Source organism: Eumetopias jubatus, unplaced genomic scaffold (genome assembly GCF_037043125.1).
Source record: "Eumetopias jubatus isolate StellerSeaLion01/CBP00866 unplaced genomic scaffold, mEumJub1_p1.0 scaffold_14, whole genome shotgun sequence".
In the NCBI taxonomy this organism is placed as follows: domain Eukaryota; kingdom Metazoa; phylum Chordata; class Mammalia; order Carnivora; family Otariidae; genus Eumetopias; species Eumetopias jubatus.
The window spans coordinates 23,923,507-23,947,834 of record NW_028274820.1 but is presented as its reverse complement, the minus strand read 5'-3'; the positions used below and the strand labels follow the sequence as shown (position 1 = coordinate 23,947,834).

General features: G+C 37.5%; 3 protein-coding genes across 4 annotated transcripts in view; 1 reads left to right on the top strand and 2 right to left on the bottom strand.

Moving 5' to 3' along the window:
- Nucleotides 1-7,827, bottom strand: part of PHTF2 (putative homeodomain transcription factor 2) — a 112,352-nt gene extending 104,525 nt beyond the window's left edge. For both annotated transcript variants that reach the window (XM_028119170.2, XM_028119179.2), the window contains exon 1: nt 7,630-7,827. The gene's annotated coding sequence lies outside the window, so the exon portion shown is untranslated. The remainder of the gene's footprint in view (nt 1-7,629) is intronic.
- A 340-nt stretch (nt 7,828-8,167) lies between these two features.
- On the top strand, nt 8,168-12,465 carry TMEM60 (transmembrane protein 60). Its single transcript, XM_028117859.1, has 2 exons — nt 8,168-8,361; nt 11,772-12,465. Exon 2 carries the CDS (start codon nt 11,822-11,824, stop codon nt 12,221-12,223), a length of 402 nt encoding a protein of 133 aa, XP_027973660.1. The 5' UTR covers nt 8,168-8,361; nt 11,772-11,821; the 3' UTR covers nt 12,224-12,465.
- Nucleotides 12,466-19,397: 6,932 nt separating this feature from the next.
- The window catches only part of RSBN1L (round spermatid basic protein 1 like), a 66,894-nt gene continuing 61,963 nt past the window's right edge, over nt 19,398-24,328 (bottom strand). The window contains exons 7-8 of the mRNA XM_028117872.2: nt 23,890-23,998; nt 19,398-23,807 (exon numbers count right to left, since the gene is read on the bottom strand). Of these exons, the coding sequence (XP_027973673.2) occupies nt 23,166-23,807; nt 23,890-23,998 (751 nt within the window). The 3' untranslated portion in view covers nt 19,398-23,165. The remainder of the gene's footprint in view (nt 23,808-23,889; nt 23,999-24,328) is intronic.

The window sequence follows — 24,328 nt, the reverse complement described above, 5'->3', positions numbered from 1 at the left end:
GGAAAATGATACCAGATGGAAAAGGTATTTCAAAGGAAGGAAGAGCCTTGAAAATGGGACAAATGTGGGTAAAAATAAGAGCGCTTTCCTAAATATTATTTTTAAATCCACTTAAGAGAACTGACCATTTAAAGCTAAAAAACTAAAACCATATTGTGGGATTTAAACATATGTACAACTAAAATGTATGACAACAACATAAGAATGAAAAGGAGAAATGGAACTATAGTGTTTTAAGGTTGTTATATAATATGTGAAGTGGTATTTTACCCAAATACAGACTGTGATAAGTTAGATACATATAAACACTACAAACAAACAAAAACCAAAACAAAAAAGCTTTAAATAAACCCCCCCCCAAAAAAAGATATAAAGGAGAGTCATAAAAAATACTCAAATAATACAAAGTAGAAGGCAAAGAGCAAAAACAAAACAGATGGGACAAATAAAACACAAATCGCAAGATAGATTTAATATCAATAATCACATTAAATATAAGTGGTCTGAACTAAAAAGCAAAGATTAGAAAACTGGATAAAAAAAAGAAGACTGAACTATATGCCATCTACCAGAAACTACTTCAAATACACACAAATGGATAAAGTAAAATGATGGAAAAATATGCACCATGCTAATACCAATCAAAAGAAAGCTACAGAGGCAATATTGTCAAAGTAGATTTCAGAGCAAAGCATATTACCAGAAACAAAGAGAGCCATTTCACAATGATAAAGGGATCCAATTCATCAAGAAATCACAACAATCCTAAATATGCATACATCTAGTAACAGAACTTCAAAATATACGAAACCAAACTGATGAAAGTATAAGCAGAAATTGGCAAGTCCAAAATTATATTCAGAGATTTCAATACCCTTCTCTCAAAAACTGCTAGAACAAGTAGACATAAAATCAGTAAGGACAGAGAAAACTTGAGCAATTCTATCAATCAACTTGATCTGATGTTTATATCACTCCACCCAACTTTCCTTTCAAGTGCACATGAATCATTTACCAAGACAGACCATATTCCGGGCCATAAAAACAGTCTCAATAAATTTAAAAATGATTCAAATCTTACAATGTATGTTCTCTGAGCACAGTGAAATTAAATGAGAAATCAATACCTGAAAAATCCCATGTGCATACTCATTTGTAACCAATAGGGTCAAAGAAGAAATCACAAATAAAATCAGCAAGGATTTCTGAACTGAACAAAAATGAAAATACAACATATCAAAATTCACGGGATGCAGCCAAAGCACTATTTAGAGGGAAATTTTATAGCATTAAACATTTATATCAGAAGAAAATAAACTAATGAGCTAAGTTCTTAAGATACAAGCAAATAAAATGCAAAGTGAAGAACAGAAAGAAAATAATAAAGAATAGAAATCAGTGAAGTTGAGAACAAAAAATCAATAAAGAAAACCAAAACCTGCTCCTTTGAAAATCAATAAAACAGACAAATCCCTAGACAAACTGAAAAGGAAAAAAAATGAAAAAATACACAAATTAACAGTCAGGAATGAGAGAGGGGACACAGCCATAGATCTTAAAACATTAAAAATATAAAAAGAGAATATTGTGAACAATTTTATGCCAATTTAACAACTTAGATAAAACAAACTTTGAAATAAACTATTGCTGTGCCTGGATGGAGCAGTCCTTTAAGCATCCAATTCTTGGTTTCAGCTCAGGTCATGATCTCAGGGTCATGAGATGGAGTCTCGAGTCCAGCTCTGTGCTCAGCCTGGTCTGCTTAAGACTTTCTCCCCTCTCCCTCTGCCCCCCCCACCCCTACTCATGCTCTCTCTCTCAAATAAATAAATCTTAAAAAAAAGATACAAACTATTGATGTTCATTCAAAAACAAATAAATAAACTAAGTAGCCCTCTATTAATGAAAATAAAGTAGTGATTAAAACCCTTCCCACAGGGCGCCTGGGTGGCTCAGTCGTTAAGCGTCTGCCTTCAGCTCAGGTCATGATCCCAGGGTCCTGGGATCGAGTCCTGCATCAGGCTTCCTGCTTGGTGGGAAGCTTGCTTCTCTCTCTCCCACTCCCCCTGCTTGTGTTCCTCTCTCACTGTGTCTCTCTCTGTCAAATAAATAAATTCTTTATAAATAAATAAAACCTTTCTCACAAAGAAAACTCTAGGTATAGGTATACAAGTCACTTACTACTATCTTAAGTTTAAGATATATGGAGGGATCTAATATTTATTAATTATCATCATGTGCTGGCATTAAGAATGTAACTTTAATATGACTTATTAGTATTCAGCAACATCATTCTAGAAGGAAGCTGTGTGAAGAACTGATTAATATGAGGCTAAATTAAAACCAAGGAGACTAATAATAATCTGGGGGAAAAAATGATGAGTACCTAAAATAAGTCAGTGGCAATGAGGGGTGGGTGTTGGGACAGGGCATGGTTAAAAGATGGATAGCTAGTAAAGAGAAAGACCAGTAAAAAGAAAGACCAGATGTAGTTATTGACTGGACATGTAAGGTACAGAGAGTGAAAGAGTAAGGATGCTCCATGATTCCTGGCATGAACAATAGAAGAACTATTCATTAGGATAGGGAATACAGAGGAGAAACATTTGGGAACAAGAAGATATGTTTATTTTCCAACATATGATACATTTAGATATTCACTGCCCAAAAGATACATAGTAGGCAATGGGATACATGGAATCAATACTTGGGAAATATATGTAGTTAAATTAACCGGCTCTATCTCCCAAGATTACTTGCAATTAGAGCCTTCTCTATGACTGTAAAATTAATGGCTTTTATCTGTTGAAAGAACTTCAGAGATAAGAATGTGGCTAAGGGATTTGAGGAAAAAAGTCCCTTTCCATGTATATAGTAAACTCACGGTACAAGAGACCCAATTTCAGTATTCTTTTCATTGTCATTTAGAATAGCAAAATCTTATTTACTCTACCTGGTTTAATGGGTCTGATCTACTTTCTTCAGGGAAAAAAAAAAACAGAATATGACGCCCTTTCCCTATCTTTTCCCTTGTTTTGTATGTGGCTGCAATGACTTGATTTTTTTTTTTATTCACCTGTGCCTGTTGCCTGTGTAACATCCTATTGTCTCCTCTTAAGGTTTTATTTGTTTGTTTGCCATTTTCTGGCTCTCCTTACTCTATTTGAGAATTGTATTTTTTTTTTTAAAAACACATCTGTTCAGGGCACCTGGCTGGCTCAGTCAGTTAAGCCTCCGACTCTGGATTTCCGCTCAGGTCACAATCTCAGGGTTGTGAGATTGAGCCCTGTGTCAGGATCCACACCCAGTGTGGCACCTGCTTAAGATTCTCTGCCTCTCCCTCTCTGCACCCCACCCTTTAAAATAAATGAATGAATGAATGAATGAATGAATAAAATAAAAATCACACCTATTCAACTTAGTCAAATTACAGCAACAACCGTTTTTTGAACACGTCTTATAAGCCAGGCAATGTGTCAAGTACTTTACGTACATCAGCTCATTTAATTTTCAAAATCTTGCACAGTAAGTATCTCCATTTTATGATTAAATAAAACTGAACCTCGAAAAGACTACATAATGAGCCCGAAGTCACACAACTGATGGAGTGTAGAGCTGAGACTTGAACGTAGGTCTGCAGAGCACCAAAATTCGTGCCACACAACTTTAGTAAGTTTTTTGCTATCTGTAACAGACATTTTATGGAATGTTTTACTAAGGTGCTTTCATTCATGCAACAAATATCAGTGCCTACTACATACCTTCAAAACTTCTACAGAAACACTTTTTTTTTTTTTTTGTAGAAACACTTTTAACAGTCCTTTCCTCCTACTGTTTCTGAAACTGGAAAGCTGCATACAGTGCACTTTTTCTCTCCTTTACTTCCTCTCATTAAATGTCAAATTCAATCATGTTATGATTATTATCAGGTAGTGGTTCAGCCACAGCCATTTCCTGCCCAGTTCCTGTTCACTACTCAGAATGAAGTCCAGCATATTTTCTTTCCTAGCACTCTAAAACTACCTGGTCTAGGAAGCAGCCCGTTTTTCTCATGTGAAATCTGATCTCTGTATTTTGTGTCATTTTAGCAATTTGTATGAGAATAGCAAGTTGGAATAAAAAAGCAGCTTTCTTAATGGCATTTAATATTTTCAACTTAGTCAAATAATTCTGGTCATGAAGTGATCTACATTTATAAATCCAGTGGAAGTATTCATGGTTGTGTGCTAACCTGAAGGGAAGATTTACACATGGGACTTTTTCTTAGATTTTTTTAAGAATAGCCCCAATTTGAAACATTCTGTCTTACCGTTACGTCTCAAATTTGGATTCAGAAAAGGCAGTCGGCATATATACAAAGGGTAGTTTGCCATATTGGCCCTATGTGGCTACATACTAGGTAAAGGGGTTAAGGGAAGCAACAGTCACTTTAAGATTCTTCTTTTTAAAGTAATCCCAAAATACATTCCACAAATTAAGTGCAAATGCCTCTAGTGGTATAAGTCTTCCTTCATAGCTTAGAATGAAATATTGCAATGAAATAATGAAAGTGCTTAGCTGGACATGTTTGGAAAAGAAGTTTTAATTATCACTGGGGAAAAAAGTATTAAACGGTAAATATTAAATAAAAATGTAACAATTCATGAACTGTTGAGGATTTCTTATAATTTTAATATCTAAGTATGCAATTTCCAACCGCCAAAATTGGGTAGTACTCACCTTGCCCAGCCACATTTATACACAATTACCATTTAAATTTTGGCCTTCACAAATACTTTTTATACAAAGCTGCGATTACTTGCCATTCCCTCAACAATCCATATTCCAGTTCTGTGACCCCGCCTCCTGTTCTATCTGTGTAGGGATGCCCTCCTTCCCCAAAAATGAAAACTACTACTTACCCTGTAAGGCTCCAGTGGTAGCCACACCTCCAACCCCTTCTCCACTCTGCCTCTGAATATTATTCAGTCTTCTTTATTCAGGGCTTACCAGTGTGCCAGTACTTTACATACTCTGTTTAATGCTTAATACTCCACTTTGAAGTAATTCATCTCCACTTAACAGATAAGAAAACTGAAGCTGAAAAAGGTTTACTATCATGTTAAAGGTCACAAAGCCAAACAGGAATTCAAATGCTGGTATGTCTAAACTTCAGCTGAACTCTCTTCTATTAAATCACAAACTCTACGGCACTCTCTTATAGTATACGCTGTACTGTGTTATCATTATTTGTTTATTTCTCTCCCCCACTAACGACAGGAAAGGTGACTCCATCCTTACATCCCCAACAATACTCAACAGTGCCTACTATACAGTGACTCAAAGTGTTACTGAATATGTACAATATTCTTACTCAGTTTACGACTTTGCAGCATTATTTTTCACTGATTAGTCTTCTTTGTACCAGGTCTCTAAGAAGCCACTGTGGTGGTAAAGCATATTGGCTTGGAATTTAGGCTTTGTAATCAGATTGCCTGGATTTGAATCCCACCTCCACCAACTTATGAGCTGAGAAATCTTGAGCAAATGAGTTAACCTAAGTTTTGGTTAACTCATCTATAAAACAGAACAGTAATCACAGTACATGCCTCACAGCATTACAAAGGTTAAACAAGGCAGTATGGAAGCAATCCAACTATTTTCCGATCCTCATTTTTTCTACATGCCACCCTAAATTTTCTTTGGCTTAGTCTAGTGTAGCCTTTTTAATTACAAATTCCTTGAAATTTTGTATTAAATGGGCTACCAAAAAGGTTTGTAGGTTTAAAAATTGTTCAGGCCAAAAAAAGTAAAATAAAATAAAATTGCTCAGGCCAGGATGCCTGGCTGGCTCAGTCAGTAGAGCATGTGATTCTTGATCTCAGGGTTGTGAGTTCAAGCCCCATATTGGATGTAGAGCTTACTTAAAACAAATAAATATTTAAAAAATAATAATAAAATAAAAAAATAAAAATTGCTCAGACCACCTACTTGATTTTTAGGGCCAACTGTCCACTGCCAGTTTGGACTCAAAAAAGAGTTTACTCTGGGAGGTTTGACTATACAAGAGTGCCCCCATTATACTTTTTTTCTTTTACTATGTTTTCATGCCCTATCAGAAAGTGGTAAAAGTTAGAAAAGACATTTCCTACCTTACTAACACCTAACTTAATACTATTTGGTGCATGCACACAACTAACCTGCATGGGACACAGGCTATTTCCCCAGCCAGAAATTTTCCTGGAACCACCTTGTGTCTGGTCTCAGGCATGGCTCATTCTCCCCAGATTTTTAGATTGCTTTCCTCTGGAATCTGGAGGCTGAGCCACTACAACTGACAGGGGACACTCATTTCCTTCTCTTAAACTTAGCAATGTTTACTCCAAGAAGTTAGGATTTCATATTGTTATGCTATTTTACAGCTCTTTAGGCTTAAGTGCATAGTTTCCAAATTCTCAGAATGCTCCCTTTCAACTTTAAAATGCTATGAAAAAATCAGGTTGGGGAGAAAACAAATTTTTTAAAAAAAAATACATAATCTCTAAAAACAAGAGCAAATAAAGTGGCTATGCCCAAAGTCTTAGAGGGAAAAAAAAGAAAAATCCTGAAGTATCTAGTTGGCTCAAGCTAACCAAAAACTATAAAATCAAAGCACACAATTAACAAAATAACCTCAAAGTAAGCAGGATATACCATAAACAAAGACAGCAAGTATAAATTACAAAATATTTAATAATTCACGAATTTAAAAACTACTTGATATATAAATACTTAGACTAATAAATTGTTCCAGATTTTGTACTTCCCGGTCAGTATATGATGATATAAAGCAGTTCTTTTTTTGGGGGGGGGGGGCCAGGCTAAAAATAAAGTGATGGATCAGTGACAGAATGATCTCCAAAGTTATAGAAGGAGGTGTTGAGTTTAAACATCATGCCTCGAAGGAACAATACCAAAATACTGGCTGTCAATATCAGGCAGATAAAAATAAGAAAAGGTAAGGCAAGCTGATGGACTGCAGTATTGTTTCCAGAGGGGAAACAGCCCTTCAGGCCCCTGAGAGAATTTCAGCACCCGCTCCGCAGTCAGTGCTAGAATCAGAACCAAACTGTTGCCTGCTCAGCGGGTGCAGGGCAGAGACCCTCCCTCCAGCCTGCGTCCTACATGCGCACAGTCGCCCCCTCCGCCCAAGCCCACTCCTCCGGCCGCTAGCTGACCTCCCCCGCCCGCCAGGGCTCGGCCACCCGATGCCCCTGCACGCCCTCCAGGACCCGGCGCGCCCCCAGCACAGCTCCAGGGGAAGGAAGCGGAGGAGAGGGGCCGCGAGAGGGGGCGGAGGGGCGGGAGGCGGCGCTGGGCTTCGGCCCGTCACCATTTAGGCTCGAGGACGGCACGGGCTCGGGAGGAGGGAGGCTGAGCCTCTGCCACCGGTCAAATGATGGGAGGGGACCGCGGTTGACCCCGGCGCGCAGGTGCCAGCGGCTGCCGGGGAAGTCACCGGCGGCGGAGGGCGATGCGTTGGCCCCGGAGCCCCCACCTCCATCCTGCCCTCCGCTTTCCTCCCTCGTCCTGCCCCATCCCCAGGATTCTGTCGGAACCCAACGACCTCCACACGGCCCGCCCAAGCACGGAGGTGATGTCGGCTCTTACCGTAGGAGCGGGCGCCGCGCCGCTAGGAGGCGGCTGGGGTGCGCGCGGGAGACTCCGAGGCGAGCGCCGCCGCCGCTGCGGGAGCCGGAGGAGTCACAACGAGGCTGCCGGCGGGAGCGCTGCCTCCAGAGCTGTCGCCCCACCCCCTCTCCCGCAGGATTTTGCGCCGGAGCCTGCAGTCTCCGCGCGCTGGCGGGGAGTGCGAGAGAAGGGGCGGGGAGCCCCCCTCGGGGGCGGAGCCAAGCGCTGGCTGGTCTGATTGGCGTCTGTGGGCCCAATGGGACCACGGATACTCCAGGCTGTGCTTAGACTGACTTTCCTCCTGGCCCGTAGCGGTAGAGAGGCGGGCCTAGTGGCTTCTTGTGGAGCAGCCTTTTTGACAAACCCGAACGTAAGAAAAGGTCGGTTGGTTCGCACTGGTGGCCAAATGGTCCAATTACCACAGGGAAAAGGGCCTCTGAAACTAGATTGGCATCCTCTCTACCTATAGGTAGAGAGGGTAGACCCAGGGGCGGTGGGAACCTGCCCCGGATGTGGGTGTGGCCCTGAGGTAGAACACAGAGCCACCACCGCGGTGGTCTGGGGAGGCGGAACTGAGATCTTTTTCTTGATTATCATGTGACGAGTTCTGGATTTAATGGAGGAGAAAGCGTGGAAAAGGCCAAGGATCCAAACTGGCGAGTTTTCTGATCTTCGCGCCCCTCCCCGCTCTCCGGCCAGCGGCGCTGCCAGGTGAGTCCCGGGCTCCAATGGGCGGGCATTCTCCCGAGGTGCATGTGCCCCTCCGGTGCCCCGGCGCTGGCTTCCCGATGCCTCAGGGGGTTTGTCGCTGCTTCCCACCCCCTTACACTTCCTGCCAAACGTACGGACAGCTGCTTGGCACCAGGCTTCTGCGTGCGTTTTGGATCGTGTGCAAGAAACCGCGTTCAGCTCCCAAAATGTGCTGGGCCCAAAGCGCAGAATGGGAATAGTCCGAATTAGGGCGAACCGTAGGTGTTGGAAGACTGAGGGCGAGGATAGTTTAGGAACGTCCTGAAGTTCTAGGGACAAGTAGGCCCCCAAATCATGTAAGTTGTAAGCAGAACGCTGTTCCTCTGAAGGAAGGTTAAGTTCTACAAGGCTGTTGAAGCAGGGGCCTTTCGAAAGCGACTCATTATTTAGAGGAATTGTGTTGTGTGCTCATAAGCAAAACTGTCTTTGGGATGGGGTGAGTTCATTTGGAAGAGGGCTGGCAGTAGCCAGAGAAGGACATGGGGGTGGTGTAGAACGCACTGTGGGCAAATTAATGAGTGCACACACAACTGCTAGATGCTGGAATGGTGGGCAGAGCCCTTTCGGTTTCCATTTAGGGACAATGCAGAAGATTTTGACAATGGATGATAAAGCATATGAACTAATACTTAACTATCTTCCTGGTACCAGTAGTAGTCCCCTCAAATAGGACTTTAGTAGAGCAAATTTTTGTTTTGGAGCATGCAACCCCCTCTGTTGAGATAAAAGACGACTAGTAGTAGGAAACAAATTACTTCAATTAATGAAGATTTATGAACAAGTAAAATTGGCGTTGTAGCGCCCTGGCATCCAGAATTCTTCAAACCTCATTTAAATATCGGCATAGTGCTTCCCAGTTGAGGGCATTTTAGTATAAGTGCATACAGAACTTTGTTGCATCCCACATTATAAAACTTGAAGCCACAAGACTGTGCTCTTTGTATCATCCTTCCATCTCCATCCCTAAAGTACCTATGTTGAGTGCAGCAACTGTTTCTATGACCAGTTGCTTACTCAGTCCTATATGCAAAAATTTGAACCCTGACTTATCCAATGGCTGATGGAAAAGTTGTGTTTAAACAAGTGTATTATCATAAACTTTTTAAACGTTCACAAAAATGGCCAGATAGATTGGAGATCAGGTTTGAGCAAACTTGATTTACAAAATGAAATCCATTTGTAGTTAATAATCAGTTCACACCCTTCACACCTCTTCTTCCAAATTCAGCCCCATATCCCACTATGGCAGCCTTTGGTCGGGAAGGGCGACCTGGAGAAAATGCCCTCCTGGGAGCAAAAGCATCTGCTTTTCATCCTGCTGTATGAAGCATCCGATCTGCCAGCTAAGTAAACAAGTGCTAGCAGATGGGTATCAGGGGAAAGGGGATTTAGGAGATCCATAAGTCACTATGATAGTAAAACAGATATGCACTCTTGCCCCGTGATAGCCACCCACTGTTTAAAGTAGTAGAGGTGTAGCAAACAGTATCAAAATTAGGGGTTTTTTTTAAGATTATTTATTTGAGAGAGAGAACGAGTTGGGGAGGGGAGAGGGAGAAGCAGACCTCCCAGTGAGCAGGGAGCTTGATGGGCTTGATCCCCGGACCCTGAGAGATCATGACCCCGGCCAAAGGCAGATGCCCAACCAAGTCACCCAGGCGCCCCTCAAAGTTAGTTTTAAAATATAATTAATTAAACATGCTAGTCTAGGGCATTTTATTCATCTAGCCAGTTTCTTCACTTTTTCCTTGTTTCTTATTTCTTCCTGCATTTTTACTCCTACCCCTCATGCTTTTGCTACCCCGCCACCTTCTGATGTTTACCTCTCCATCAAGTGTCCTCTCTCAGTCTCTGTCTCCTTTGTGGCCTATTTCCCTCAGTTTATAATCATATTTAGATTCTTCCTTTACTGAAAAATTTCTTCCTGACCCTTTCTCAATCTCATTATATATCTTGTCTTTCATCTTCTCTTCTTCAAATGTTTCAGAGGAATAAAGTGTTGTCAACTGTTTACATTTTGTTAACTCCTCACCCAACTGCTGCAGTCTGGCTTCTGATTTCCATTCTACTTACCCTTCTTCCAAATGGTCACAAGGTTGATATAAAAAGCTTGAACAAGCATAGAACATACTGTCAACCTGTATGTGAAGACTGAATAAATGCTTATGCCTATGTATGATAGATTAATGTGTCCCAATCAGACTTCCAAGTTTTTAAGAATTAATGGTTTTAGCAGTGAAAAAAAAATGAAAGGGCAAAATATTCTGGAAAAGAAATTCATGAGTAGTAGGCACTGGTCCTTTCAGGTATTAGAGTATATCCTAGAACATACCTGATCACAGTCATATAGTACTAGTGCGAAAGAGAAATATAGGTCAGTAGGACAGATCTACAGACAGATCTTATATTTTAGGGATATAAGAAATAACTTTCCGTTGCCTGGTTGGCTCAGTTGGTAGATCATGCAACTCTTGATCTCAGAGGCCTAAATTCAAGCCCCACATTCTTTAAAAAAAAGGGAGAGAGAGAGAGAAAGAGCCTAAATTATTGAATAATTTAGCATCTAACAATAACAAAATGTCAAAAGTTTAAGTGGTCTTGATTATTGGGTAGCAAGTAGCAAAAAATCAGGATTTATACCGCAAACCAAAAAATATATAATGAGTTGTATTAAAAAGAAAAATTCAGACTAATAGGTATTTATAAGAAATAATAGTATTAAAAAGAAAAATTCAGACTAATAGGTATTTATAAGAATTGCAGTGAGAAAATTTAATTTAAAAAGACCCAGACTAAGCTGTGTGAAAATCCAGGATTACCAATATATTTTGTATTATTTAGCCCAAAGATCTCCTCACACTCTTAATTCTATTTAATATCTGAATTTTTGTTAACCATTCCCTCCTTATTAAGACTCTCCTCCCTTGACCTGATAAGCACTTCCTCCTTTTTAACTACTTTGATTTTGAATGCTTTTTCTTAGTACATCTTGAAATTGAATGAAAATTTATAGATGTACAGATGTACAAAAAGAATTTAAGAATATCCTTGAGGTACAGGAATAAAGTCAGGAGTACCTGGACTTGAGTGACAGCAATGAAAAGGAACAGACTATTCTTGAGACATTTTGAGGGCTTATGCCCAGTTGATATACTAAAGTTTTATTGTATTTTGTCATGGGCTATAAGGAATGATGAATGTAATGTTGTCAAAGATGGCTACAAATTTTACAGGGTTTGAAAGGAAGAATAGAATGTCTTCAAAATTAGGAAATCTGTGAGTGGGGAAGAACCAGCTTTGTTCACCAGGAATGGAAGTGATTTTTTTTTTTCTGGTATCAAAACAATCCTGACTTTTTTTCCTTCTCTTAGGGTTTATTTCCCTTTTTTCGACTCTGCAACAGCCTCTTTAAACTGTTTAAATGAGAATGTCCTTGGCTCAGAGAGTACTACTCACCTGGCTTTTCACATTACTCTTCTTGATCATGTTGGTGTTGAAATTGGATGAGAAGGCACCTTGGAACTGGTTCCTCATATTTATTCCAGTCTGGATATTTGATACTATCCTTCTTGTTATGCTGATTGTGAAAATGGCTGGGCGATGTAAGTCTGGCTTTGACCCTCGACATGGATCACACAATATTAAAAAAAAAGCCTGGTACCTCATTGCAATGTTACTTAAATTAGCCTTCTGCCTTGCACTCTGTGCTAAACTGGAACAGTTTACTACCATGAATCTGTCCTATGTCTTCATTCCTTTATGGGCCTTACTGGCTGGGGCTTTGATAGAACTTGGATATAACGTCTTTTTTGTGAGAGACTGACTTCTAAGGACATCATTCATTTTATTGCCGTTCAACAAGCTATCATTAAAGTGTTCTGAATCCTTGCAAGCTTGAAGAATACCAGAGAACTGAAAAAATAACCAAATGTAGTTTTATACTGCTTCCATAAAATAGTCTTTGTGAATCATGGACTTCTAGTCAATCCAAAGCTTAATTATTCAATATTTCAGTTATTAATATCCTTATTATCCCTATATAAATAAAGTTTGTTTTTGACCTTATTTTTCTACTTGACTCTTAATAATCTGTTGTACATATGTGGTCAGTTTTTAAAGTATGTAAATAAGAAGCCTTTAATCTACATTATTCGGGTAGAAGTTTTAATATATCACAGCCTCATTATGACCAAAGTAAATGGTCATTTGTGCTTGTAAATTACGGAGGAAAAAACCTAGTTACTGAAATAGTTGTGCCACTTCATGTTTACATTCAGAAGGAATCTGAGAGTTTGACAGATTTTTATCTAAGCTAACATCATTGCTACTTCTCCCTTTATGACCCATGAATTACAGGTGGCATATTAAAACAGAGCAGAGGCTTGCCTCCTCCTAAAGTTAGAGGGACCTTTCATCATGGTTGAATCAGGACAGTTCCTATTTATGCCTTTGTCCTGGGCCTCAGGAAGTTAGTGCCCCTTTCACTCTTAAAAGTGCCCTGGCTTGAGAATTTATAGATGATCCTACCAAGGCACTCAACCCATTCCAGTGAAGCATAGGTGACATTACTTAGAAGAATTCCAAACAGTCTTATGTACATTATAACCCTAAAGCAGGTGATTGTTCTTGACCTACAAAGCCCTCACTTTTAGCTTTGGGAAGAACCCAAAGTAGTATTTTGTCTGTTTTAAAAATATCTAACACCCAAGAAAGTGATTTCTGGCTGCTAGTACTTGAGAGGATCGCTTTGAATATAGCATTTTGGTCTAGTTCTCCTTTGTAAAGCAGATAACATGACAAAGTTTAAGCTACAACACCACAAATTAATATAGCTGAACTCGTTTGAAACTAAAGAGCTAAGCTAAATAAATAAAAATTGATCAGTTACAAGCGTTTTCCTGTCTTGCAATTGGTATATATTCCTATTTTGAGCATCTAAAAATAGGATGGAAAAGGATCGTTAATATGGGGAACATAATGTTCCAGACTTGATTAGATATTCCTTATTCAGCTGAGAGGTCCAAACAATTTGGTCTCTCTAATGATAGATTCAAAGTAGAAGAACGCTTTCATCTCAATGAGAAACCAGATAGGAGGATTTTGAAATTCAGCAAAAGCTGTATTTGTGCAAGTATTATCTGAGTATGATCTCTCACAGGGAAAAGGAAAAGAACAGCACCACGTGCAAACAATTAGCTGGGTCAGGAGTCAGCAAAATTTTTTCTGTAAAGGTTTATCTAGTAAATATTTTAAGCTTTGTGGGCTATATCGTTTCTATCTCAACAGCTCCGATCAGCTCTGTGATGAAAAAGCAGCCATAAACCATGGGTTATGTTCCAATAAAACTTTATGGACAATGAAACTTAAATTTTGTAAAATTTCTACATATCACAAGGTAGTATTCTTTCGACTTTTGTTCCAATTACTCAAAACTACAAAAACTATTCTTGCCTCACAGCCATACAAAAAACACCCCAAGCTAGGTCATAAAACAAGCAAAAGCAGAAATTCTGTGTGAGATTTCTAAGAGAAAAGGTGGGACAGGTCTCCAAGGAAATAGAAACTGGGTAAGAATTATATCTAAAAGGCAACACAATAACCAACCTGTTGACCCATGAGGATCAATTAATTGTAGTAGTGTCTGAGAGGTTCCCAGAAAGTAGAACTTTTTCTTACTTGTTAGTATACTGACAGACTAAATAAACAACTTACAGCTTAAGTTATTGACGTGCACCTCCTTGATTCTGGCACCAATTCCAATGTGTGTTTTATCCCCATACCACCAAGGAATTCTTTCAGTTCTGACACTACTTAGAAATATTAACTGATCCCATAGGTTAAGGGTTCAATCCCAGAAGACTCCTCCTCCCTCCAAACTTCAGATACCAAATACAAATCCAGCTATAGACTGGATGTTCCCACGACTCCCTTGATTAATTTGCTAGAGCAGCTCACAGAACTCAAACATTTTACATACTAGATTACCAGTTTATTATAAAAGAATATAACTCAGGAACAGCAAGATGGAAGAAATGGTAAGGCAAGGTATGGGGAAGGGGCAAGGAGCTTCCATGCTCTCTGGGCATACCACTCTTGCCCCATCTCCTTGTGTTCACCAATCCCAGAAGCTCTCTGAACCCTGTCCTTTTAGGATTTTACGGAGGCTTGATTACATAGCATATTAATTAAATCATTGGCCATTGGTGACTGAACCCAATCTCCAGTTCCTCTCCCCTGGGAGATAAGGAAGGAGGAAAGTTCCAACCCTTTAATCACATGGTTGTTTCTCCCTGGCAACCAGCCCCCATCCTTAGGTTACCTAGGAGTTTTCCAAGTCACCGCATTAACATAAGCTCAAAAGACACCTTTATCACACTAACAGGAAATTCCAAGGAATTCCTGTGCCCAGAATAGGGATAAAGACCAGATGTTTATTTCTCATACATTACAATATCACGGTCTCAGCGGTTGGAATACATTTAAAACGTTAAATAAAAAGAGAGCAGATAGAAATTATGCTCACAGATAGAAAAAGCAAAACTAATGGAATAATATATAAACAATATTGCAGAAAAATACTTTCCCATTTGTTTTTAGTTCTAGGAGATTTCCTTTATAACAAAGATTTAACTTAAACATGAAAGGTTCCTTATGAAGCCAGTATTTTCCAGGTCAGTATGGACAAGAAGTAACTTATTCTGGTTTGGGGCAAAAGATTTATAAAAAATTGAGTAAAAGCAACTTGTGAACAAAATAACTGTTTTAAGACTTGAAAATATGAAAAGTAGAAAATATTCAAAGAATTCACAACTTGTTCAGCAATATTTCATGAACACAGAGGCTGGGTATGGGGGTACCATCAATCCATCACATGAAACATGAACACAAATCCACCAACAGAGAGCTTTCAAGCACCAAGAAAATTTGTTGCCCACAGCTTCTAGAAGTAAAGACCCATCTGTGGGCTAAAGTTTACTGTGACTTTAAAAGTTATTAACCTTACAAATTAGGTCATCTGCTTTCCACTCTGCTTTTTACAGTGCAGCAAATAAGAGAAACTGATGTGACCGATGAACAGAAGTGATGGCCAAAAAAAGAGAGGAAACCATAGAACAACTTTCATTAGAGGCAGGCATATTACTATGCACCTGTGTCATCAAGAATAGTTCTTTCTCTTTACTGAGAGAAAATTAATCAGAATCCTTTTAGCATTATATTAAGAAACAGGCCACAAACTACAAAAGGAGTTTCCTTTAATCTTGATTGGTCAGGTTTGCACAGTAAATGTCAGTTGTTTGGTGTTCCTATAATTCATGACATAGATAGTGAAGGTACGTGGGAATTACAGTGTTAGAAACAGGATAAAACAAAGGAAAAAAACCTTATTATAATAATGATGGAAAAACTAAAGCCCAGATAAATGAAATGAAATCAGTCCATGGTCATTGATAAATGGAGTTTTAACTCCAAATGCTATTTCCAAAATAGGTTTGCTGTTGGAAGAAAAAAAAATAAAAATGCATCCATGGAAGATAACATACCAGTTATCAAATGCCAAATAAAGTAACCCTAGGCTAAAAGCTTTTATGAGAGGCATCTACTTTACATGTAAATGTTTTACTCTCATTTTGCTTGTCCTATGTTCAAATTACCATACTGTAATCATACTGATATCTTACACCACAAAGTAAATTTACTACCACTATCATCTATATACTACAAACCCAAATTTGTAATCAGGAAAAGGCAGTCTGTAACATGATTTTGAATTGCTGGCCCAGGGCAAAATAGTGAACTAGGAAGAAGTATGTTTTGGAAATCTACGTACCTCCACCATACCTCATGACCCCTTGATAAACATCTTCCTCTTCCCAGATGCCTATCCTTTGCCCAAAATTAGAGAGAGGAATACAGAGAAAATATAATTAGTGAGAAAGGCATAAAATGATTAGGCTGACCCAGAATATAGCTCTTCTATTCTTTTTACTATGTTGATTCCAGAATCAGAAGCTAACATTTGTAGTATCTACAATATATAAACCAATGCACTAAGTCTTGGGCATGTTCTGTCATTTAATTTTCACCACCAATTAACAGAATAGGTATTCCCTCCTCCCCCTTTTTACTGATATGCAATAAAAGCTAAGTGATTTCTCAACGTTATACAAGTGTATCCCCTTTCATGAGCCATAGCTGTACTGCTCAAATGCCCTCAGCATAGCATCATACTAGGGGAAGAAGGTCTGTGAAAATGTGCCACCTTTATGTACTTGTCCCACTGCTGCAACAGAATGGATATTGACTAAAAATATGAGTGCATGTTATCACCTTCAATATTTTCAATTTTTGAATATTTGTATCAATAGGGAGACTTTATCTTGCCAAGTTAAGACTTAGCACGCTAAAAATCTGATTCAGACTATAAGATATTAAGGTGCTTCTTATATGATTATTTGCCATTTTAATCACTTTAGGTCTAGTTTAAATTTATCCTCAATTTGTAATGAGTGTATCTCTAGTTGAAGAAAAAAGTTTGGTGAGTTTTACAGGTTTAACGATCTTTACAATACTTTCTCCACATTGCCCAAGGGGCCTAGATATTTAACAGGTAGCTTCTTAAACTTTATTCATAAGACTGAAGTACAAGATAGAAACTCGGTCTCTTTATAGTGCTTGCTAATCCAATTTTCTCCACTTTTCTGTTGCAATTCTAGAATTACATTACGAAATAAAGTCAGAGACAGTTTTTATATCATAGAAACCTACATAGTTTTTCCCACCCCCAGTAAAGTTAAGGTACAACTTTTGTTCCTTCAAATATTTATTGAATACCAAGTGTATATATTAGGTGTCAAGGATACAAAAAGGGATTAAAAAGAAAAAACTTGTAACTTCTAGTTCATGGTTTAGGTAAAGCCCAACGTGTACTTAACTAATGTGTACATTAAATGATGTGAACAAAGGGATGCAAGAAGCAAAGAAATGGTCCTACACCAGCTTTGGGGTGAGGGGACAGTTGGAACGGATGAACTCAGTAAAAGACACTAAGATGTTTAACTAGAGTTTTGAAAAAAGATTTCACGGTATTATATTCCAAGCAGAGATTTCCCCAGCAAAAGCAAAGAATTTTAAAAGTACACAAAGGAAATGGCAAGTCCTGGCACCTGGTAAAGCTGAAAATTGGGTACATTAATGGAAGACTGGTGGATGAAGCTGGAAAGGAAGGGCCATATCATGAAGGCTTTTTGGTGTGATACTGAGATTTGGCTTCTAGTCTTTAGGAAAGGAGCCACAGAATATTTCTAAGCAAAAGAGTAACAATCATATCTATCTTAGAAAGATTAATCTGGTAGTAACAAAGAATGGATTGGAATGGGGGTAGAGGCAGAGGACTGCAGGCAGCCTGGAACATTTTAGGCTATTTTAAGAGTCCAGGTAAGATGAATATCTACTATAACAAGAAAGTAGACAAATTATGAACACTTCCGAGGTCAACTCAAGAAAATCTCCTGACAAACATTGTATATAGTTAGAAGAAAAGATAGAGAAATGTAGGCAGAGACATAGTGATGCCAATACCCAAATTAGGAGGGAAAGGAAGAGCTAATGCTTGGGGGCAAGGGAGAAGAGAAGGATTTAATTCTGATTACACAGATCTTAGAGCTGAAGTGAGAAACCAAGGCGGACTGAAGTCATGGGGTCACGAAGATAATTCAGGGACAAAGTGTAGAGACCTAAAGAACCTGCTTTAAATAGTAGTGGCTAAGGCAAAAAGACATCCAAAGAAATGGAAAAGCAAAACAGAACAGATAGGTCATACATACAGAGTTTTAGGGAGTAAAAGATTGCTAACAAGTGCCGCAAGGATTAAACAGAAGTATTAAGGGGTGCCTGGGTGGCTCAGTTGTTAAGCGTCTGCCTTCGGCTCAGGTCATGATCCCTGGGTCCTGGGATCGAGCCCCGCATCGGGCTCCCTGCTCAGCGGGAAGCCTGCTTCTCCCTCTCCCACTCCCCCTGCTTGTGTTCCCTCTCTCGCTGTGTCTTTCTCTGTCAAATAAATAAATAAAATCTAAAAAATAAATAAATAAATAAACAGAAGTATTAAGAAATGAAGCCACTGAATTTGGCAGTCAAAAGTAGACCTTTGAGGGAACCACTTCAGCTGGGTGACTAAATTTGAGGATTAAGACAAAATTATACTGAAATGAGGAAGTGAAGGCAGACAGTTTTCCAAGAACTCTGTCAGTCAGGAAGAGGTATGGAACAACAGCATAAACAAAAGCCAGACTAAAGAAGTTTTTGTTTTTGTTTTTTTAAAGAAGATAGAAGACTCGAGATTTTTCACATACATGTCTGGCTCAGTTAAAAACAAAAACAAAATTTCAAAGAAAGAAGAAACTTGGGTAGAGGGAGGATGTAGAACTGCCTGTCCAAATAAAATTTTAAACGCCACATTATGCAAAATATTTGCAACTATACTGACTTGTCCCTGAATCTGCATACTTTGTAGTCTTCAGTAGTACCAAGGCAATGAACTTTATAGGAAAGCATACAGATTTAACATTTTAAAAATATAGATACGTAAATTCTGAATTTCAAAATGTGTAGAAGGATCCAGAGTTCTTATATTTTAATAGTGCAGTTCTTGGAAGGCAAATAATAGTAATAAAACATGTAAGTAGTATGTTTTAATTTTACTTTTAATTTCTAGTTAACATAAATTCTATTTGCCTACATTTTATTCTAAGCTCATTCACACTCCCTGGTTGGGCCTAAAGTCCTAGAAGGGAAGATAAACTGAAATGCAAGATGTTATCCCCTTCTTTTTCCCTGATCTCCCAGTAGAGATATGACATAGAACATCTGTAAACGTAAAGAAGAAAAGGCATCTCTGCTTTTAGCCTCTTGTGCTTGACATTCTAAAAAGCGATGGTTCCCATCTGCAATATGCAGTATGTTAGAAAAAGAAAAGCCAGAGCAGAGAGAGAGATTTATACTTCTTCCGAGTTGTCCTTTTAATTATTTTATCTGAGGTACACTGTCAGTGCCAAACATGTCAAACATAACTTTTTCATGAAATAGACAAGGCATTCTAAAACCAGTAAAATTCTGTTTACATATCAAAGTAGTTACATCAGGTGGAATATTAATAATCAAGAGCTCTTCTACCACTCTGAAGACCTACAACCCATCATGTCACTTTTTACCAGCTTAAAAGTATCTTGAAAACAATGCACTTTTGTCCTCCCCTCCTGGGACAGAAATAGTCCCGTCTAGAGGGAAGGGAAGTGATTTAGCATGCCATCCCAGCACCCACACCGAACTAGTTTAACAGCCTTGCTTAAGGTAATCCTCAATATTCTAGGCTGGCATGAGTCAACTTTTGATAATTTTTAAGAGAAAAAAAAGACTTTCAGATTGGAATCACTTTCAAGATCTTATGGTTTCATTTGAAGACGAAGAAACAAGAACTTTTAAAGATGACGAGATGAAAATGTCAAATATAAGAAAATAATACAAAACAAAGGTAAAAAGATTACAGTTATCAATTTTAGTATTTATTGAAAGGTGGAAGACAAGGAAAATTCCTCTCAAACTCTAAAAACAATCTTGCATCTCTGCTAAATGTAAAATGAACTTTTAGATATTTGCTTTACATGACAATAAACTTGTCCAACAAAATAACCGAATGCAAATTTACCAAAACAGTGCTAATCTATTATTTACAAAAATGATCTCACCTGCCATTATGTATTTGGGGAAAAAAACCGTTTCACACTCAGGAACACTAATGAAGTAACTTGAAGACATAACACAAGAAATACAATTTGTCCTACCCTCTCTGGCCCTTCCCTCCCTAAAGTTATAGAATGGATTGAAAATGAATATATGTGGGAATAAACATAGTATTTCCAATAATCTTACTTACACACACACACACACACACACACACACACACACACGTGTTGTGCCTGATCAACCTAATCTTTATTTAAGGTCAGCAGCCTTAGGGAAAAGGGAGATAATGAATATGGCTTTAGTCAAGTTTTCAACTAAATATCACAAATGCTTAATTCTTTTGCTAGCTAACCAGCTAACCTGAGAATGGAAAAGATTCTACTTCTTCAATAGCTAATAGGTATGAACCAAAGTAATTAAAAAAAACCAAAACAAAACACTGTAGCAGACACCACTGAGGTACCTTAGTTTTTTTTTTAAAGGTCTATCAATTTAATAATTTACATAATAACTGTTTATATAGCATAAGATCATATGGAAACTACATCTTAAGTGCTTTATCGTTCTGGTCCAAGAAATTGGAAAAATCAACAAAAAAATGAGTGTTCAGGTAAAGAACTGGAATGGAGTAACTAGGAAACCATTAATATAATGCAATATTGAAATAGAAATTATGTGTGTTTAAAAAAGGTAATCAGCAAGTTCTTAGATAGCAACTGAAGAGGATTTTAAAAATTATAACCCGTAAGACAAGGGATATAATATTATTCAAGGTGACAAAGCTGTATCTTGAAATCTTGAGCCCACTGATTTATGTTTCATTTATATTGTAAAATGCATACATATATGTATTTTACAAAACTTTTAAATTTTCAAAATATGGAGAAGTTTTGAGTATTGGTCATATAAGGAACTAAAAGCAACCACTGTGGTTATTTTAGATATGTCTTTTAGTTAAAAGTTTAAGGCTCAAGATATTTTGGAGGGATATTCTAAAGACATTTTATTACTGTATGATCTCATGTATCTATGTGTATACTACTAGAAAACTAAAATATTGTTAAATATATCACTCTACAATTAAAAAAAACATTTTAACCACCTCAATTAAAAAAGAAAACATTTTAACCACATGCTCTCCTATTTCTCAATACTGGTTTGTTATGAACTTTTTTATCCCCAAAAAGTAGATGCAAATGATAAATTTAGCTTAACAGAGAAGATTAAAGTGGTGAGGAGCAGGCTAAGACAGTAACATAAAACAAAATCCCTATTTACATTATCATGATTTATACCTTCCTTATCCCATGAAAATTCCTATATTGCAAATATATTGATTTCCTATAAACCATTGAGATTTCCTACAGTATTTGCCTAACCCTTTTAAACTGTGGGCCAGAAATGATGTCACTGCTGCAACTGATTTTTTTCTGGTGAAATGCCTCAACTGGCTTCTCCCTAACCATAAAGATAAGCAGTTTTATGGGTACCACAAATGAGGCTGGAGCAGAAACAATTTCAACAGCAACACTAAACAAAAGACAGCACAAAGAATCTCAGTTAAAAGTCATCAACCAAAGTATGAGCCCAGAAAAATACCAAAGATAAATAAAATAAATGTGCAATGAGCAGTGTTCCTTATACCAAAGCATACATTAAAGACATCTGTTTGACTTTTAATTACAGTAGCAGAAGCAGTCTCAAATAGTGCTGAAGTCCATCACTGAAGAGATCTATTTTAATCTTTAGCTAGGCACTGGCAATCCTAACCTAAGTTTACTTTCCAGGGCTTTTTTGAGAAAAAGGTAGGGAGAAGGATCCTTAGAAAAATGAGGTAACACATCTTATTTTGTTAGTTCTATCTCTGTATATGGCAGTTGAGTCATGGCCCTTAAGATTTTGTATTTGTCAGACTTTCCTCCTGTTCTGCAAGAAAAATGTTGAGAGGATTTTAACTGCTCACAACTAAACATTCTGTAACTAAAGATTTTTACTCAGCTACTATTAAATATAATACAGGTGCTTATTAGTAAGAACATTTTCTCAGCTTCTTCTCATTCCAGACACTCTATATAGAGAAGATTTACGTTAGGGCTATGTAATCTGGCCATGTAACTTCATGAGTTAGAAGAGTTCAATACCACTAACAGACCTTGTTTCTCCCAACTTTATAAAATTGCTTCTATTACCTAAACTGCTTTCTGAATGTTGAATATAAATATTTTAAAATGTATTCCAGGGAGTGAGGCTAGAAGTTTCACATATTCACCTTAAATTTCAGCAATTTAAGAAGTTATGCAAAATATGATATACATATCTATATATATTCCCATACATACACACATTATATAAATATGCTTTCATAACTGAATCTTGTTTTCAAAAATGCTTACACAGTGTGGGGAATTTAAATATCCACTAGATTCGAATACTTACATTTGCACTCCATTACCACTCTAAATGGATACACCAGCAGAAACATAATAGACCAAATAAATGACTTAACTGAATTGTCAGTTTGTCTTTTTGCAGACCCAACAGAAAACATATTTATTATTATGAACCTTTATTAAGTGGCTCACATTTCAGTATAAATCACACTAAAAAGATTTTTTAAAAGCTATTTACACTACAGTGCTGACACATTAAAATGAAAAAAAATTGGTATAAATAAGCTCTATGGAAAAGCCTTAAATTGTCAAAAAAGAATTCTGGCTCATATTACAAAAAATATATATATATATATATATGTTAATGTCAGCTCTATTCTAAAACCTACAATTCCAAATCAAATGATTCTTTAAAGACTCCTGTTGTTTAAACCTGTAATATTTACAGTGCATCTGGCCCTAAGTGCTTTGATCCTTCACAGTTATGGACAGGCACTGAGGAATGTTACAAAGCTACATAAACTCTATTTTGTAACAGACTTGGGAGCAAGTCCTTGGCTTGCTTTCAGAATTCATGAATCTTTATTACATTATTAACTTTAAAAAAAAAAAGAATTTTAAATGGTATGTACAAATTTAGCACAAAATGTCATCATCTTTTCTATCTTGATTTGAATGTGCTGAACTATGTTGCCTTGTATCAACTAGACTTATGAGACTTCCAGGGCACAATTCTTCTTTTAAATCTTTGTTGCTATTTTCAAATTTAGAGTCCATGTCAATCTTAAATTCTGTAAATTGAACATGATCCAATTTTGCTTTAACATTCTTGCCATCCATATTATTCGGTGCTCTAGTCTTTTCAGGAATATAAACATTCACAGGTTCTTCCTTGATTCTTACAGCTGCAATAGGTTCATGTTTAATCTGCTGTAATTCAGATTTAGAATGAAGTTTGTCTGAAAAATTAGAATCCAAGGAGGTTTTGCTTACAGCACAAATCACGTGGTCAGTGTGAGGTCCAAGAACTGATGTTGTGGAATCTGGTGATGTGCCTGTTTCGTGAGTAGCTGTATTCTGAGCAGTCTCCTCCTCTGAGTGATACAACTTGAGCCGAACATGCCATGCTAAACTGCATACTGCTGAAACTGTCTTGAACTGATGAACAACATTCCTTGGAATAAAATAAATGTCATTATCATACAGCTGAATCCTGGCATAGCGGATGCCTTCCCTCCTCAGTTGATTAAGTTTTGCATCATCAACCCACTGGACACACTAAAAAAAAAGAAACAGGAATACCATTAAGTCTTTTCTACAATAAAAATTAAACTGAAGACAATAATAGTTTAAGATATACCTGGGACAGTGGAGGTTCATGTAAATCTAACTGCATTCGTTGAACTACTTCTAAGAAATCTTCAGCATGAAAACAAATTACATCTTTGGTTATTCGGGGTTGAGCAGGCCTAAAAAAGAACATGAGATAATGAAGAATCTTCCATTAATGTTTCACTCTGTTAAGTCCTTATTAAATTTAAAGCAAAAATAGTTTGTGGTCAAAACAAAAGTACCTAGAAATAAAGTTAAAATGTAATTAGAAGATCACTCTACATATTTAAACAAAGGGATAAAACGATGAGTTTTGACCTAAACATAAATAAAAACAACTAACCTCATTTTATTATAGCTATGTATAACCATATTTTGAAAAATTAAAATAATGTGAATGGGTTAATTATGCAAATCAAAAAACTAAGGGCTTTGTCTTAAAGGTCAATACTTCAACAAATTAAATG